Here is a 15,894-nt window from a genome sequence, read left to right on the forward strand (position 1 = left end):
AGAGAACTAGTAAATTGGAAAGATAATTCAAGAAATTAAGAATGAAGGACAGAGAACAAGGAGAGAAAAATATAAAATAGAAACTCAAAATAACATGGTAAAAATAAGTCCAAATGTATTAGCTTATCGAAATATCATGAATGGCTCAAACTCCTCTATTAAAGGACAGATTATAGGTTGAATTTTTTTAAATATAGCTATAAGTTTCTGGCAAGAGATATGATAAAGTTATGAGGAAAGCTATGTTATGTCAATATTAATCATAAGAAAACTAGTGCAGCAATATTAATATCTGATGGCATATAATTTAAGGTGAATATTAATAAGAATATCATGTACAATAATAAAGGATAAATTCACTAACAAATGGTAACAATAATGAGCTTATTTGCAACTAAGGATTAAGAGTCTTAAATATTTAAAGCAAAACTGACACAATTACAAGAAGAAATGGATACTTTCATAATATTAGGAGATTTCAAGTAATGGTAGTCAAAGCACACTAAATATTAGTTAGAATACAGGTTTTTTTATTAATTAATTTTTATTGGAGTATAGTTGATTTACAGTGTTGTGTTAGTTTCTGCTGAACAGCAAAGTGAATCTGTTATACATATACATATATCCACTCTTTTTTAGATTCTATTCCCATTTAGATCGTTACAGAGTATTGAGTAGAATTCCCTGTGCTATAAAGTAGGTTCTTATTAGTTATCTATTTTATATATAGTAGTGTGTATATGTCAATCCCAATCTCCCAATTTATTCCTCCCCCCCTTTTCCCCCTTGGTAACCATAAGTTTGTTTTCTACATCTGTGACTCCATTTCTGTTTTGTAAATAGGTTAAATGAACGTATTTTTTTAGATTCCACATGTAAGCAATATCATATGATATTTGTCTCTCTCTGTCTAACTTACTTCACTCAGTATGACAATTTCTAGGTTCATCCATGTCGCTGCAAATGGCATTATTTCGTTCTTTTTATGGCTGAGTAATATTCCATCATATATATGTACCACATCTTCTTTATCCATTCCTCTGTCGATGGACATTTAGTTTGCTTCCATGTCCTGGCTATTGTAAATAATGCTACAATGAACATTGGGGTACATGTATCTTTTCGAATTATGGTTTTCTCTGGATATATGCCCAGGAGTGGGGTTGTTGGATCATATGGTAGCTCTATTTTTAGGTTTTTGAGGAAACTCCATACTGTTTTCCATAGTGGCTGTACCAATTTACATTCCCACCAACAGTGCAGGAGGGTTCCCTTTCTCCACACCCTCTCCAGCATTTATTGTTTGTAGATATTTTGATGATGGCCATTCTGACTGATGTGAGGTGATACCTCACTGTAGTTTTGATTTGCATTTCTCTAATAATTAGGGATGTTGAGTAGCTTTTCATGTGCCTGTTGTCCATCTATATGTCTTTTTTGGAGAAATGTCTATTTAGGTCTTCCGCCCATTTTTGGATTGGGTTGTTTGTTTTTTTCTTATTGAGCTGCATGAGCTGTTTGTATATTTTGGAGATTAATCCCTTTTTGGTCACTTCTTTTGCAAATATTTTCTCCCATTCTGTGGGTTGTCTTTTCATTCTGTTTATGGTTTCCTTTGCTGTGCAAAAGCTTTTACTTTTAGTTAGGTGCCATTTGTTTATTTTTGTTTTTATTTCCATTTCTCTAGGAGGTGGGTCAAAAAGTATCTTGCTGTGATTTATGTCATAGAGTGTTCTGCCTATGTTTTCCTCTAAGAGTTTTATAGTATCTGGTCTTACATTTAGGTCTATAATCCATTTTGAGTTTATTTTTGTGTATGGTGTTAGAGAATGTTCTAATTTCATTCTTCTAAATGTAGCTGTCTAGTTTTCCCAGCACCACTTATTGAAGAGACTGTCTTTCCTCTATTGTATATTCTTGCCTCCTTTGTCGTAGAGTAGGTGACCACAGGTGCGTGGGATTATCTCTGGACTTAGAATATGGTTTTGAACAGCAAACTTATGAAGCATGACCTAATAAATATATAAAGAACTCTGTACCCCCAAAAAGAATGTGTACATAGAATAATAATTACATTGACAATGCAGTAGATCACAGAGGAAGTATTATCACATTTCAAATAATTGGCAGTCAACCACATTCTATGACAATAGTCTAATGTAATTTGTACCAATTATTAAAGATCACAAAAAATTAAATGTCCTGTTAAATAACTCATGTGTTAAATTACAGTGGGAATTATAGAGGGAAACAGGAAATAAAAGGGAATAAAAATGTTTAAAATGTTATATATATGTATTCACACATATATTTTTGAGATATAGGTAATTATCTCAAAATCAATTCAATGCAGTTAAAAATATTTGGTTTATTTTATAGTATTACATGAACTTTTTTAAGGGAAAGGATTAAAAATAAATAAGACATACATTTACCTCAAGAAGACAAGAAAAAGAAAATAGAAGCAAGTGAATTAAAAATAATACCAACTAGCTGTAGTAATGATAGAATTTGGCAAGATGCATAAAAGAACATACAAAAATGAATATTGTTCTTGTACATTATTGGCATAATGACCAAAATATCAAACTAATAACTAGTAGGACTAATGAGAAACTTTGGCAAAATAGTTGAATAAGTGACAAATAAAAATCAAGTGTTACAAAATATCAATAATTTCCCTAAAGAAAAAATAATAGGAAAAAGTGATTCATTCAAAATAGTAACAAAATCCATGAGGTACTTAGGAGTATATCTGATAGTAAATATGCAGTGTATTCATGGAGAATGTTATAAATCATAATTGAAGGAACAAAAAATGAATAAGAAATATACTATTCTCATGGGTGGAAAGACTCGATATTTTTAAATGTCAATTCTCCTCAAATTAATGTACACATTCAGTAAAATTCCATTAAAAATCAAGTTTTTCATGAAACTTGGTAAGCTGATCCTACAATTCATATGGAACAGCAAGGGGCCAAGAGTTACAGAGTTTTAAAGAAAAATTTATAGGAACTTGACTCACCTAATATCAAGATCTACTATAAATCTATAGAAATTTGGGCCATGTAGATCTACAGGAGGAAAAAGAGAAGCAGAAATATATCCATAAATATATGACAATTGGCACGTTAGAGATACACATTACAAATTCCATATTCCCACCTACCCTTCGAGAACCTACAAACATTTCCTTTACAGTGAGTCCCTCTATCACCCTGTGCCTCCAGTTACTGGGAAACAATGGATTGCATGTAGAACAAACAACTGAATAAATTTCTCTCTTCTAGGAGTTTAGAACTGAGATCCAGGTAACTCTAAGCAGTTAACCTTTGGACATACATAATCAGGATGCAAGATTACCATTGGAAAATTCTACTTTAGGGACCATGCATCTTGAAGAGCAAGTTGAAAGAGAAAATCCACTGGCAAAAAACAGAAAAATAAAGTAAATAAAATAAAGACTCAGAAAAGGGAAAAAAAGATGGGAAAACGGGAAAGTCAGGAGAGATTCCATTTCTGATGGCTTTTCATGCCCCGGCTTCTGTCCCTACTGATGCCTGTTTTCACATCTAGCCCTGGGGTAGTGGTCTTGTTTCCTTAAGATATGTTTTTTTCTGTGTGTTTTGTTTTGTTTTGCTTAAACTACTTTGAAAGGTTTTGGTTATTTCCAACCAAAGGGCTTTGAGTAATGCACATTGACTATTATCAAAATTCCCTTGTCCCTAACAATTAAAAATGATAATATCCAACTTTATAAAATATCATGAGATCTACACCTTCAGTGATAGAACAGCTTTATAGATACATAAAAGTGACCCCAGTGACATTTTAAAAATGAACAAAGAGTACATAAAGACCACTATTTAAAAATAGTTCCTCTACGCCCTGTACAAGTGTAAGGCTGGGTTGAAGTCACCAGAGGCACAACGCTTTTAGGGCAACTATGCTAGCCTTTTGCCATTCATTCAGTATGAACATATTTTGTGGTCTTAAATTATGGTAGTAGTTCTCTGGATAAGGCTCCAATGCACATATCCCTTAAGCAGAAATGAAGGGAATGCTGATCCATCGTCATTCACAGTGTCAGCACAGCACACCTGTGTGAAGTGAGGCCAAAAGCGATGGTTATTGCAAAGGCCAAAACTAGATGGAGTGACACTGGTTCTGCCTTAAAATGTCCTTGTCTCTTATTGAATATCTTGGGTCATTTGTTTATATTTTAATTTATTTTTGCTCCTGAAATACTACTAGCTTGTCTCATGATTGTTAAATGCCAGTAATATGTAGCTTAATTTCCAAAAACTTTTGTTTCTCTTACAAATGATGAGCAGCATGTACACTCATAACACAGCTTCCAGCAACATAATGCCATTATAATTTTGAGTAACACACAGTGGCTTCCACAACTTTTGCTAAAGTTTCTTCCATCTTGTTCCACTTTGACTATCCTGGATGGTGGAAGTATCATGTCCTGTGCCCTCTGAATAGGCTATAGGCTATAGTATCAGGTTCCACAAAGTTATGGTTATCCAGTGTCAGTAATGTAAATGACTTCTTCCTAATGGATTTTGACCAGCACATTCTTTACAAAATGTCCCTACTTTTTAAAAAATGATTGCCCTCTGCAATACTGAATCTGCAAAAATGTTGCTCTTCTTTACTTAGGCTGACCAGGGACTGGTACATCTGAGTTATATTCTACAACCCTAAGGACAAGAATTCTGCGGGTAGGTTATAGATGGCATTCACACTGGAAGTTTCCCCTTTTATTCTTGTGACACAGAGTGATATACACCTGCTGGCTAAGATATTTTCTTGGACTTTTAGGCTGACCTTAGCGTTTTTCATCCAAATCATTTTACTTTTGAAAGTGAAAGGAGTGCTATTAATAATTACACTGGGACATCAGGCATAAATAAACACTATACCAGTCACATCAAGATGTATTCTCATTGTAGTTATTATTTTGTAAAACACCAGTTGTAATGAGGCATTTGGAGGGTTTTATTCTGATTTCCTTGATACCTAAAATTATTGTGCTAAAAAGATGGCACATTTATGAAATATAAGAAGCAAAGTGCTTACAGGACCAAACATTCCTTTCTTTGTGCCACTTCTGTGCTTAGATCTTACCTCTATTGTTGAACTGGTCACAAGATATTGCAATTACTGGTCTCTAACTCCTTCGCTATACTCAAGCTAGGCAAGATTTGGGACTAGTGCAATGTTTGTGTCCTGGAAGGAAGTCAAAGTATATTTTTTGAGATCATTTGAATAAATTGAAAAGAACAGAATACTTTTAGGAACTTTCTTTTTTTAGGAGCATTAATAAAGATAGGATTATCTGTGCAAGATATGTGGTATACTCATATCTCATAGTATGTAATGTACTTATATATTAGTATAGCACCATGCAGCATGCTAACATATAACTGCAATTTGTAAGATAACTTAGTATATCTGAACTGAAGGAACAACATGGTACAATGTTTAAGAGGATCAGCTCTGGGGAAAGACTGGTGGAGTCTGAATCTAGACTAGCATGTGACCTTGGGAAAACCAGCCTTTGTGCATCTATCTGTAAAATGGGAAAGTAATAACACTTCTCTCATGAAGTCATAAAACATAAATGAGTTTTTCACATAAAGAGTTTAAAACAGTGCCCAATTATTGTAAACACTCAAAAGTTGGCTATTGTGTTATTATAATAATAATAATTATTACAACTACTATTATTATTATTAAAGGTTGAACCTCACATGCATAGATCAATAAAGATACAGATGTAGATGTTATACTCAAAGATTCAGGCTGCAACTGGTTTCCTTACTTATTCACATAATGAAAAATCAACATGTTGCACTTAAATATTAATTTAAGCATGGGAGTAAGATCATGTAGGCCAAAGAATTCATATGGGAGAAGACAACTGACTTAAATTGAAGTCTATATGCCTGATCGCAAATATTAAATACTATGAAATAAATATGAAGGACATTTATAATCTCTTATCTCATTTTCCTTTCCAACTTTCAAAGTGTAGAAATGTATTTAAAATATACCCACTCATATCTGTGAAGGTAGGAAATAAATTATCTTTTCTTTAAGCTTTATTCTCTTTCTTAGGCAGGACTGAGAATTGAGAAACACGGGGAAAGTTTATGTGCATAATGAAAATTGAATTTTCCCAAAGATTTATGGATTAACTGGGAAGAGTCACTTAATGTATAGTAACAAAATATCAATATCATTTGTAGAATGTATGTGTAAAAATGATTTACATGTGTGATATATTCATAAATACCCCACACTAAAAAATTTTATAAACTGTATGTTAAAACCTACATAGAATTATTAAAAGTAGGTTATGGGTTATTTAAGTGTTTACAAAGAGAATTTCTAACCTCGTATAGTGATTTTAAAACTCTCTCTCTGCTATTATGTTTTATAGAGTGTGTCTTTAGGAAATTTTAAATGTTTCCACTCAGAACCAGCTCAACCGATGCATGATACTGATGAATTCTACAATAGACTAGACATGTATCTGGCTTTTCTTTAAGTCTTAAGAGACTAATTGCTAATGGTCTTAAGCTGTTATATGGCATGCTACTACATTTCTAGGCCATATACTGCTTTCCTTTAGACTCTGCCCCCCAAACAGGCGTATCTTTGTGTTATCATTTCAATTTCATATCTAAATATGATAAAATGAATCTCTTCAAAGAAAGGATAAACCCTTTATATATTATATTATATATATTCACTATGCATAGTATTAGTAGACTGTTTACTGCCATATTGTCATTTATCAGATCTTGGAATACATGTATGTATGTGTGTGCCTTTGTGTGTACGTGTGCATGTATATGTGTGTGTGTTTCAGTATATATAGGTACTCTCATATGCTAATCAGGCAATTGTTTCCTTTTTAAAAATCCACTTACTATTTTTGCTAGTTGTTCTGTTTGCTTATCCTAAAAGTTGACATGCAGAACAGGTGTGAAATTCAGAGATCAGCCATTTTCAAAGGGCATGGCAGCAGTTGGGAAGATTGAATTTCTTACACTTGATATCTTGTGATGTTTGTTGGTTGTTAATCTACTAAGCTTCTTTATCTGAAGACATGCCTTGTTCTCTTAATTTTCACATTAGCCAGCAAATTAAGTTATGCGTTATTATTCTTTTAATATATAATCTCTATAGTATTTCCCATGAAATAGAATGAAGGGAATGTTTCCTGTGCTAGGAAGGATTAATAAATATAGAAAACTAATTTAATTGTTAAGAAGAATGGAGAGAAAGGATTTTTTTCTTTCTTTCCCACATCCCAGATCCACTGCATCACTCTGTCTTGTAGCTACATTCTCTTTGTCTTTTTCTACATTGTCTTTCGTAGTTTATGAAAACATTCCAGCTTTGCTTTGATTAAGTTTATTCATTTTAAAATCAGACCTCAAAGTATCCTGTCCACGTTTCAGGGACAAGATAGGAAGGAGACATCACTGCAATTCAATTCTATCCACAAGTATTGACTGAGGATTCCTATAAACTAGACCTTGTGAGGTGACTGGAGGGAAGAAGCCACGTTCCTGTCTTGAACAAGCAGATGGTCCAGTTAGTATAATGTCAAATACCTAGCGCATGCAAGACGGTTAGTGTCATAAGAGACCTGAAAACGGAGAGATCTCACCAACAGAAATATTAGGAGACTTCAAAAGGATGGGGACTAAAACAGTACATAGAAAAATGTACAGAGTTGTGTAGGAAGAGAGGAGGAAAGATAACTGAAAGCCATTTCTAGACAGAGGGGCATACACGAGCAGTCACAGAGGAACGGATGAGCATGGCATGTTCTAGGGACAGCGTGACTTGCTTGACTGACAGAGGACTTGAAGCAAAGAGCAGTGGGAATTAGGGCTGCGTGGTTCAGACGGGGTGATAAGAAGGACGATGCACTGATTCCAACCAAGACCAGTAACTTAATTAGGCATTGAAATATGCTGCAAAATCAGATCTTTGCATCATCTCAGGAAAATAAAAGTGATTTCTTGGTAATCCACTATTGATTTACCCATGATACTCTTTATTATTATGAATATAAAGAGCTGAATATATTAGGAAGAGACTTAGGGATTTTTTCCCTAAATTTTCACATACTACATTGCTTCATATTTGACGAATGAAGGTAGTATGTATGCATCTAACAAATATAGAAATGACACAAAATAAAAATGCTGAACTTTTTAAAGAGTTGTTTGTTTATTAAGGTTTTAACACACTGTAATAATATTTCTTGTAAAACATGTTCAAGCTAGGCTGAAAGTCTAGTGAAAATTTGATTAGCTATTTAAAGAGGTTTGGGTAAAATTATGGAAATGTATTGTATTAATGACTGAATCTATTTTTAAAAGATGAAAAGTAACTTATGTTGCCATGAGTTTTATTATGAATTATTTCTGAAAGTAGAAAAAAATTAAGTAAAAAAAAATTAAGTAGAAAAAAATTAAGTAGAAAAAAATTAAGCAAATTAATTTAATCCAATAAATAAAAGTAACTTTTTTAGTTGTTCTCTTTATATAGGAGTACAACTGTGGAGATGCTGGAGGAGCATGGCCTGTCATAGTCCTTTCATACCTTGTTGCAGGATCAGAGTCAGTCCTATTCCTCAGTTCCACGGAATTGGCTAAGACAGGACTTAAATTAACAAACCACGATCTTTATTGCATCGTTCAATTTCTGTATTCACTCAGTGAAATTTTAAAAGGTCAGAGATCATGACATCAGAAATCAGTAGAGGAACTGGCCCTGGGGATGACAGCTTTCCTGCCTGCATCTTTACTAGTTTTCCTGCTAGTTTTTTGTTTTGCTTTGTTTGCTTTTTTGCAAAAATTTATATGCAAAAATTGAGACTAATAAAGAAGACAACAGGTCTGGTGAGATAAAATAATATTCATGACTGAAAAAAATTATTAAGAAAGTATCATGAATGCTATTTGGGAAAAATACTTATTTCCCCAAATTTGGTCTGGATATTTTTAAGTTTTCCATTTAACCAGAAGACTGGTTTAAGATGACAAATAAAAGATGATCCTGTTTCTCTCACAAAATGGTGCAGAATATATATATATTCTTTGAAAAAATTCACTATCAAAATATTGGAACTCAGCAGGGAAACACAATTGCAAGCCAATGTTCTTGAATATTGAGAGGTGAATGTCATCTCATTGACCTATTTACTCTTACATTGAAAAATCTATTGAGATATTGGTGGCTTACACAGATGTGATTTTCTGAGATAGTTGATTTTACTACCTACACTTGCTTGACTCGCCAATTAATTTTTAGAACTTTGTTTCTAATAGTCAGAAGCCCAGCAAGATAAAAAGGTGATGGTTATTACATCACATTTCTTACCCACTATAGAAGCAGATGTACAATATACTCTTTTTGTTTATTCTCATGCCACACCCTTTTGGCCCTTAACCAATACTTGGGGGGGACACGATGAAGGCAGCTATGCTTATAAAGTTGACCCTTGTCATGATGATTCACAGTCAAATCTTTATTAACCAGGGGCTGCCAGTTCTTCCTGAGATCCACTTTTCTTGTTCAACATAGTGATGTGACCAAAACAGGTTGCAAAAATCTACCTCTCCACCTGGCAATAGTTTCATAGTTCTTATGACTTTATTTCTAATTCTTCATAAGTAATGTTTGGAAAGTCAGTTAAATCACCAATTATTTCTTCTTTGCCTGCAGAGAGGTACACAATGGAGTATTTTAAATCCTTTGAAACTTCTATTGTCATATTACAAATATGCATGAGAAGGTATAGTAAGTTAATGTTACCAAAAGTCAAATAAAAGAGATAAAAAAAGTTACATTCTTTTATGTATAAGGGAACAATTACAGTTTGGGCACCTGTGTTCATAAAGTAATATAGTGTTCTTTGCATTAATAAGATATGGCATATTGACTGAAACTCTTAGAGGTAGAATGCAAAAACCAAGCCATTAGGAACTGAAGAAATGCTAACCCTAACTTCGTTGTAATCTAGACCTGTCAACAAAATTATCAAGACAGCAATTTTAGAGATAATATTCTAGGTACAGCCTACAGTATCCCACTTGTATTTAATGAAAATATGCTCTCTCAAACAATCAAATATTTGCCCTAAGTTCTACTTCAGGATGTTTGTATTTGTTCAACTAAAAAGTTAAAGTCAAGCATTCAATTTCAATGGGACTTAAGACAAGCATGCAATTAGGGGATTTGGAAATAGTTGTGTACCTAATGAAAATTAAGGAAATCATTTACTACCACATGAAAGTCAGTTTAAATGCTTCATTCTCATGTTGTCTTCCCATGCATGCATGTTTCTTAGGAGTGTAGGATGATATATACAAGTGTTAGTCATTGAATTTACCTTTACAGGTTAATAAACAGATTACTTTTTCTCTCTGAAGATCAATGTTATATTCTCCATAAAAGAAGTTCCTGTTAAAAAGAAATCACCCAAGTGGGCTCCCTCAATGTGACTTTCTCCCATATTTCTGGCCAAGTCAAAAGCATCAAAATACATATCGATGCCTCCTCCCTGAGGACTAGCCATTCGGGGTATCAAAGGAAGTGCTCTGCCATAGAACAGAGCACAAGGTTTTGCATATATTAGTCATTCAATAAATAGTTGTTGAAATCAATTGTATAAGCCTATTTGCATTACCACTATGTGGCTAAAATGATTAGTTCCATTATTTCACATACTTAGCCATAGATAATAACAGTAACTGAAGTCACTGCTCTACTGGATATTCATTTCTCTCTCAGTAGATCTCCATATCTACTTATTTGTCTCCTTAAAATTTGAGTTATCATTTAACAACCTGATAACTATATAATAAATATCACCAATGATTAGTTGTTTGTTCTCTAAATGCACCTTGGGGAATAATTTATTGTTTTATAATGAGAAAAGTTAAAAATTTGTTTAAAGACAAAAAATACTACCAAGTAAAATAGTTCATTAGGAAATCTTTTTTAAATTATTGTTATCATTTAATGCTTTATGCTTTATAGGTACAAATTCATTCTGAAGCAATGCTTCTGGAACTTTTAATTTAAATTTCCAACTCTGAATAATAGTTGACGTCAAAATTGTTCAGCTGTGTTATACAGTCTCCCTTTAAAAGAGAAAAATATTGCTTAAAGACAGGCCATCCCCCAAATTTTGTAGAACTGAAAGATCATCTCTTGATTGTTTCAGTCTTTGTCAAATTTGGCTTATGAATGCCCTGGCTTTGTAGGTATGCAGGATATAAAACATGTGTATGTGTATTAAGTGTTATTCAAGTACACAATGTGTTTCTTCAGGTTAAATCTATACATTTCAATATGCATGGGTGTTGTTCTTAAAAATATGCAATCAAAGTTGAAAGATTCCATTTATCAAAATGTGCTGATAAATGATACAGTGGTAAATGCAAATTTCATGGTCAGTATTAAAAGACCAAAAAAAAAGTCCTCTGCCATTGTCCATGTCTTACCTATTTTTAAAAACAGTAGAGGGAAAAATACACTCAGGAAAAAAAAAAATGAAGCTTTACTGCAAAAATGAATTCAAGAAATGGCACTTTAAGTAGTGAAGAGACATGAAGCATTGAAACTTCATAGCCTGCTAAGGAGCAACAGCTGTACCTAATTTCAACTTGACGTGCTTCAGATCTCATATTCATATAGGTATTTAATGATCCAAACATAATGGTCCTATATAGAATAATTACTTATATGAAGGAGCAAACTTCATACGCATTCCTTTCTAAATGATCCTTCAAGAGAAAAACTGCGCTGGCTCTTTGAACAACGAATAGTCTCTTTCACCAATCCAAATGTTTGGGGCTAAATAGCTTATCTTTTAAGAGAGAATAATAATAGTGCTGAGGTTACTTCTTTTTGACAGACTCTTTTTGTCTTCCCCCTTCCCAGCACAGCCAGTACAATGAAAAAACGTAGAATGCCAAGCCGGTCATTAAGTCATACTGATAGATGGTTACAAGAAATATCAGAAACAAAAGGAAATAAGGCATTTTAGAGTTGGTGTATTTCGAAAGCAGAGATTCCCTTTGAGCTTGACTTTCCTGGGCAGGGAGACTGTCAGAAGCAGGGCTCTCAGATTCCTTGTCTCCTGAAGAGCACAGTGATTGTCCAGAGTTTATTAATCCTTCTTTTTCATTCCTTGCCTCTTTCATGTTCTCAAAAGCTTCACTGATTAAAATTGTTGACCCTAGAGATTTCTCCACACTGCATTCTCCTTGTTGGACAATCTGGCCTATACATCTTTCCCTCCTACTACCTGATGTCACTATTCTTGAACTTTTGGAAACTTCTTCAGGTGTAGACGCAGGATGATGGTGATTCTCAGCACCCTGGATTTCACTTGTTGGATTACAATTATATTTTGATTTAGAAGAAATAGATTGGAGAGTCATGGTAGTAATTGCATTCTCTATAGCAGTGGCCTGTTCATGAGATGGCACTGAAGTTTTAACATGATGATTAGAAATGTGAGAGCCATTCTGAGAAGCTCTATTAGTGTCTGAGTTTAAAGCAGAATGAATAATGGCATCTATATTCGTTTTCTGTGATAATTCTTGGATCTGCCCATGATCTCTATTTTCTGGAAATATTTTTTTGTCTGTTGGTAACATTCCCAAATGTAAATCTAGTTTTGAGGCTGCTTTTTGATAGTCTGTAATGACCTGTGAGGATTCTTCTACAGATGTTGTATTTCCAGTGACACATTTCTTCCTGTCATGTGTCTTCCCAGGATTGTAAATAGATATGGTTTCTTCCTTCTCCATTTCATCTACATGTACATTACAAATACCTAAACGTGATTCCTTTTCAAAATCATTGTCATAGATTACACCTACTGTATCTCGTTGACAAAGGGTATCATGTGAATCATCATTTCTCCCTTCATGTGGATCAAACGCTGTTTCCTTTACCTCGATGGGCCTGTCACTTCGTGCTGTCTCTTGAGGTAGCTTAGCAATTATTGCTTTTTCTCTAGCAGACATGCTTTCTAGAGTACTTTCTGATGTTGTCTTAATTATATAAGCTGTACCTGTTTCTGCTTTCTCAGTAATACCATGATCAGCTAGAGAAGACAGTTCACAGCTCGCTGTTTCTTGGCAGGTAAACAATTCTTCTGTAGGATTAGCTTTCAAACTCCTTGCATTATCTCTTTTTTCCCACACGTCTCCACAATCTGCTTGTTCTTTGGTCTGCTCTGTTATATTTGTCTTACTCTCTCTTGCTCTTCCCTGACTTTCCAGAACATTCCAACTTTGTTTATGCTGGGTGTTCTTATTTTGATCTTCGGGATTAATCCAAGCTGATTTTTCTTCTTCAACTTGGAAAAGATACTCATTCCTCAAAACATTTCTATTTCTTGGTAAACAAGCTTGACCAGGCATCCCTCCTAAAATAGTGCCTTCACTAGTCGAGAGATCAAGGTCTGAGGTTGTTAACGCAGCTTCCTCGCAGCTTAGATTTGTCCTTGGTGAATGAAATGTACCTGCTCTGATTGACTGGTCATGAATTGGGGTATCCTTACTCGGCAGAGCAGTTAGGTCTCTGTTACTGGCTCCCATCCCTTCCACACTTATTTCAGAGTGGCTCATCTTCCTTTCTTGGTCATGTAAGATTGACTGAAAATTTTTGCTGTGTTTTTCATTAACACCTAAACATATTCTTTGCTCCTCCTCCTCATTCTTACCATTGCCATAAGCTTTCTTGGAAGATCCTTTTTCTATAGATTCTTCTGAATGGAAATCCGAACGGAAATCACTTCTTAAACATTCCCAATCTTTTACTTCAGTTTTTTTAGCTTCTCCTTCACGTTTTTGATTAAGGTTGTCTGCCATTAGTTGATCTGCAGAGGGACAAGATATTTGCACTCTGCCCCTCCCTTGGGCTGGATTAGCATTGTTATCCAGTACTTCTTTGCTACCAATATGTACTTGCACTAATTCATCACTACTAGTATTTCCCAATGATGGCTTGATTTCTCCCATATCTGAAGTAATTTCCTCTGAAGGTTGATAACTACACTTATTTCCTGAGGAAGATTTTTCATTGTGGTAAAACTCTCCCTTCGAGGATCTTTCTGCTGATGAACTTGAAGACAGAGGCCTTTTAAACAAGTCAGTGTATACTTCATCATGGATTTGCTTCTTCTGTAACCCCTCAGCTTTATTTGGAAAATTGACTGTATTCTTTTCATCTCTGGAAGCAGTACTTCTTATTAAATGTTGATTTATCTTAAGGGTTAAAAACACAAAAAATAATGATCAAATGATTTTAAATATACAAAGCAAATTAGATAGGTTTCATTAACTTGGCTAGTAATTATCTGGTATATTTCCTTGATTCATTTCATTTGTGGATTTTGCACAAATTGTGGAAGCTGGATGTTTTGGGGGGATACTTGTAGGCTATGACTTGGGAATGAGATTAATAAGAAAAGGGGCCAAAATTAATCACTCTCTTTCCTAGCTTCCAAATATCACATTGTATTATTCAACTATTCTTGCTTGTCATTGCACTTTCTCCTCACTTAGGATATACACATTGATAGCTCCATGCTAATCAATTAGAGAGCAGCTTCCTAGATGCCCCTTTCTGCATTTACACTTGCTGTAGGTGTGCCTATTACAGTTTCTCTTATTAATATGTTTTCTGCAAAGCCTCTGCAAACTATTAATAGCAAAACGTCACTCAAAGAAAAGTGAGGGAGTTAATGTCTCTGCAAATTCTGTTTTAATGACCCTCTGCCAACTGGTACTCAAATGTATTTGAGCTCTTCAGTGATGCCAACTGTCAGGATTTAACAGTGAGATGCCTGTGTTTTTTTTTTTTTTCCTCATAACTGACATTTGCATGATCTCAATAATTATATGCAAATCTTACATTTTCCCCTTCTTCTCACATAAGGCTCATGTTACTTGTCAACTGCACAGCTGTCTTGTAAGCCCATGCCTGTGGGTTCCACAGATTTGGTTGTATTTCCATCTATTATAGAGCTTCATTGTTTTATGCATTAACATCAGCATGGAGCAAATTAGCATCTAAATTACAGCTCCCTATTCATTTATTGGATGTACAATCTCAGTAACTTCTAAACAAACTTTTATATTTGAGTCTGCTGATTGTAATGAGGTATATTGGTGAAGTATGTGATTTTTCAGGGCCCTTTCATTATATTCTGTGGTTTGAAAAAGATGGCGATGTTAACTTTCAGCTGGTGAGAATTCTCACAATGGGTGACAACTTTGTAGTTTCTTAAAGTTGGAGCAAAGTAAATTGCATACTTTAGTGATGCAGCTTCCATATCACTATAGAAAGGGTGGAATGTGTGGGGAAAGAGGTGAGCTCCATTTCTTTTCTGTTTCAGCACTGACACTTGAAGAGGCAAAGGTCATTTTAATCTTAGATGATTATGAATCCATGTATCCTAATGATATGAGCTCCAACCAAATACAGTAAAGGATAAATTGCATTATGTGACTCATTTACTCCTATTTCTTCCTTTGTGATAAAAATGCTATCTAAACCATCCCCCTAAAAATCCCAAATAGATTGAATGTTCACCAAGTGTGAAATTTATGATAACAAATTTAATACTAAATTGTACAGTTCTGAATTTGTTTCCTGTTTGAAAAATATGGCACAGGCTATTTTATCCTCATTTGGTAATTTAATACTTTCCAATGATATAGAACTTAGAGATTCTCACAGATGGAAGTAAGTAAAAAAAAAAAAAAAATGCTGCTAAATGCAAGAATCAGACTTGTAGAGCTGGACAGAACCCTAACAATCATCTAGTCC

General features: G+C 34.2%; 1 protein-coding gene and 1 long non-coding RNA gene across 2 annotated transcripts in view; one reads left to right on the forward strand and one right to left on the reverse strand.

Moving 5' to 3' along the window:
• The window catches only part of LOC309632533, a 103,978-nt gene that overhangs the window by 20,166 nt on the left and 67,918 nt on the right, over positions 1 to 15,894 (forward strand). The gene's annotated exons all lie outside the window — the stretch shown is intronic.
• The window catches only part of PPP1R3A (protein phosphatase 1 regulatory subunit 3A), a 64,928-nt gene continuing 49,559 nt past the window's right edge, over positions 526 to 15,894 (reverse strand). The window contains exon 4 of the mRNA XM_082400000.1: positions 526 to 14,327. Within this exon, the coding sequence (XP_082256126.1) occupies positions 11,946 to 14,327 (2,382 nt within the window). The 3' untranslated portion in view covers positions 526 to 11,945. The remainder of the gene's footprint in view (positions 14,328 to 15,894) is intronic.

This window comes from Balaenoptera borealis, assembly GCF_965194805.1.
Source record: "Balaenoptera borealis genome assembly, chromosome: 7".
Classification (NCBI taxonomy): domain Eukaryota; kingdom Metazoa; phylum Chordata; class Mammalia; order Artiodactyla; family Balaenopteridae; genus Balaenoptera; species Balaenoptera borealis.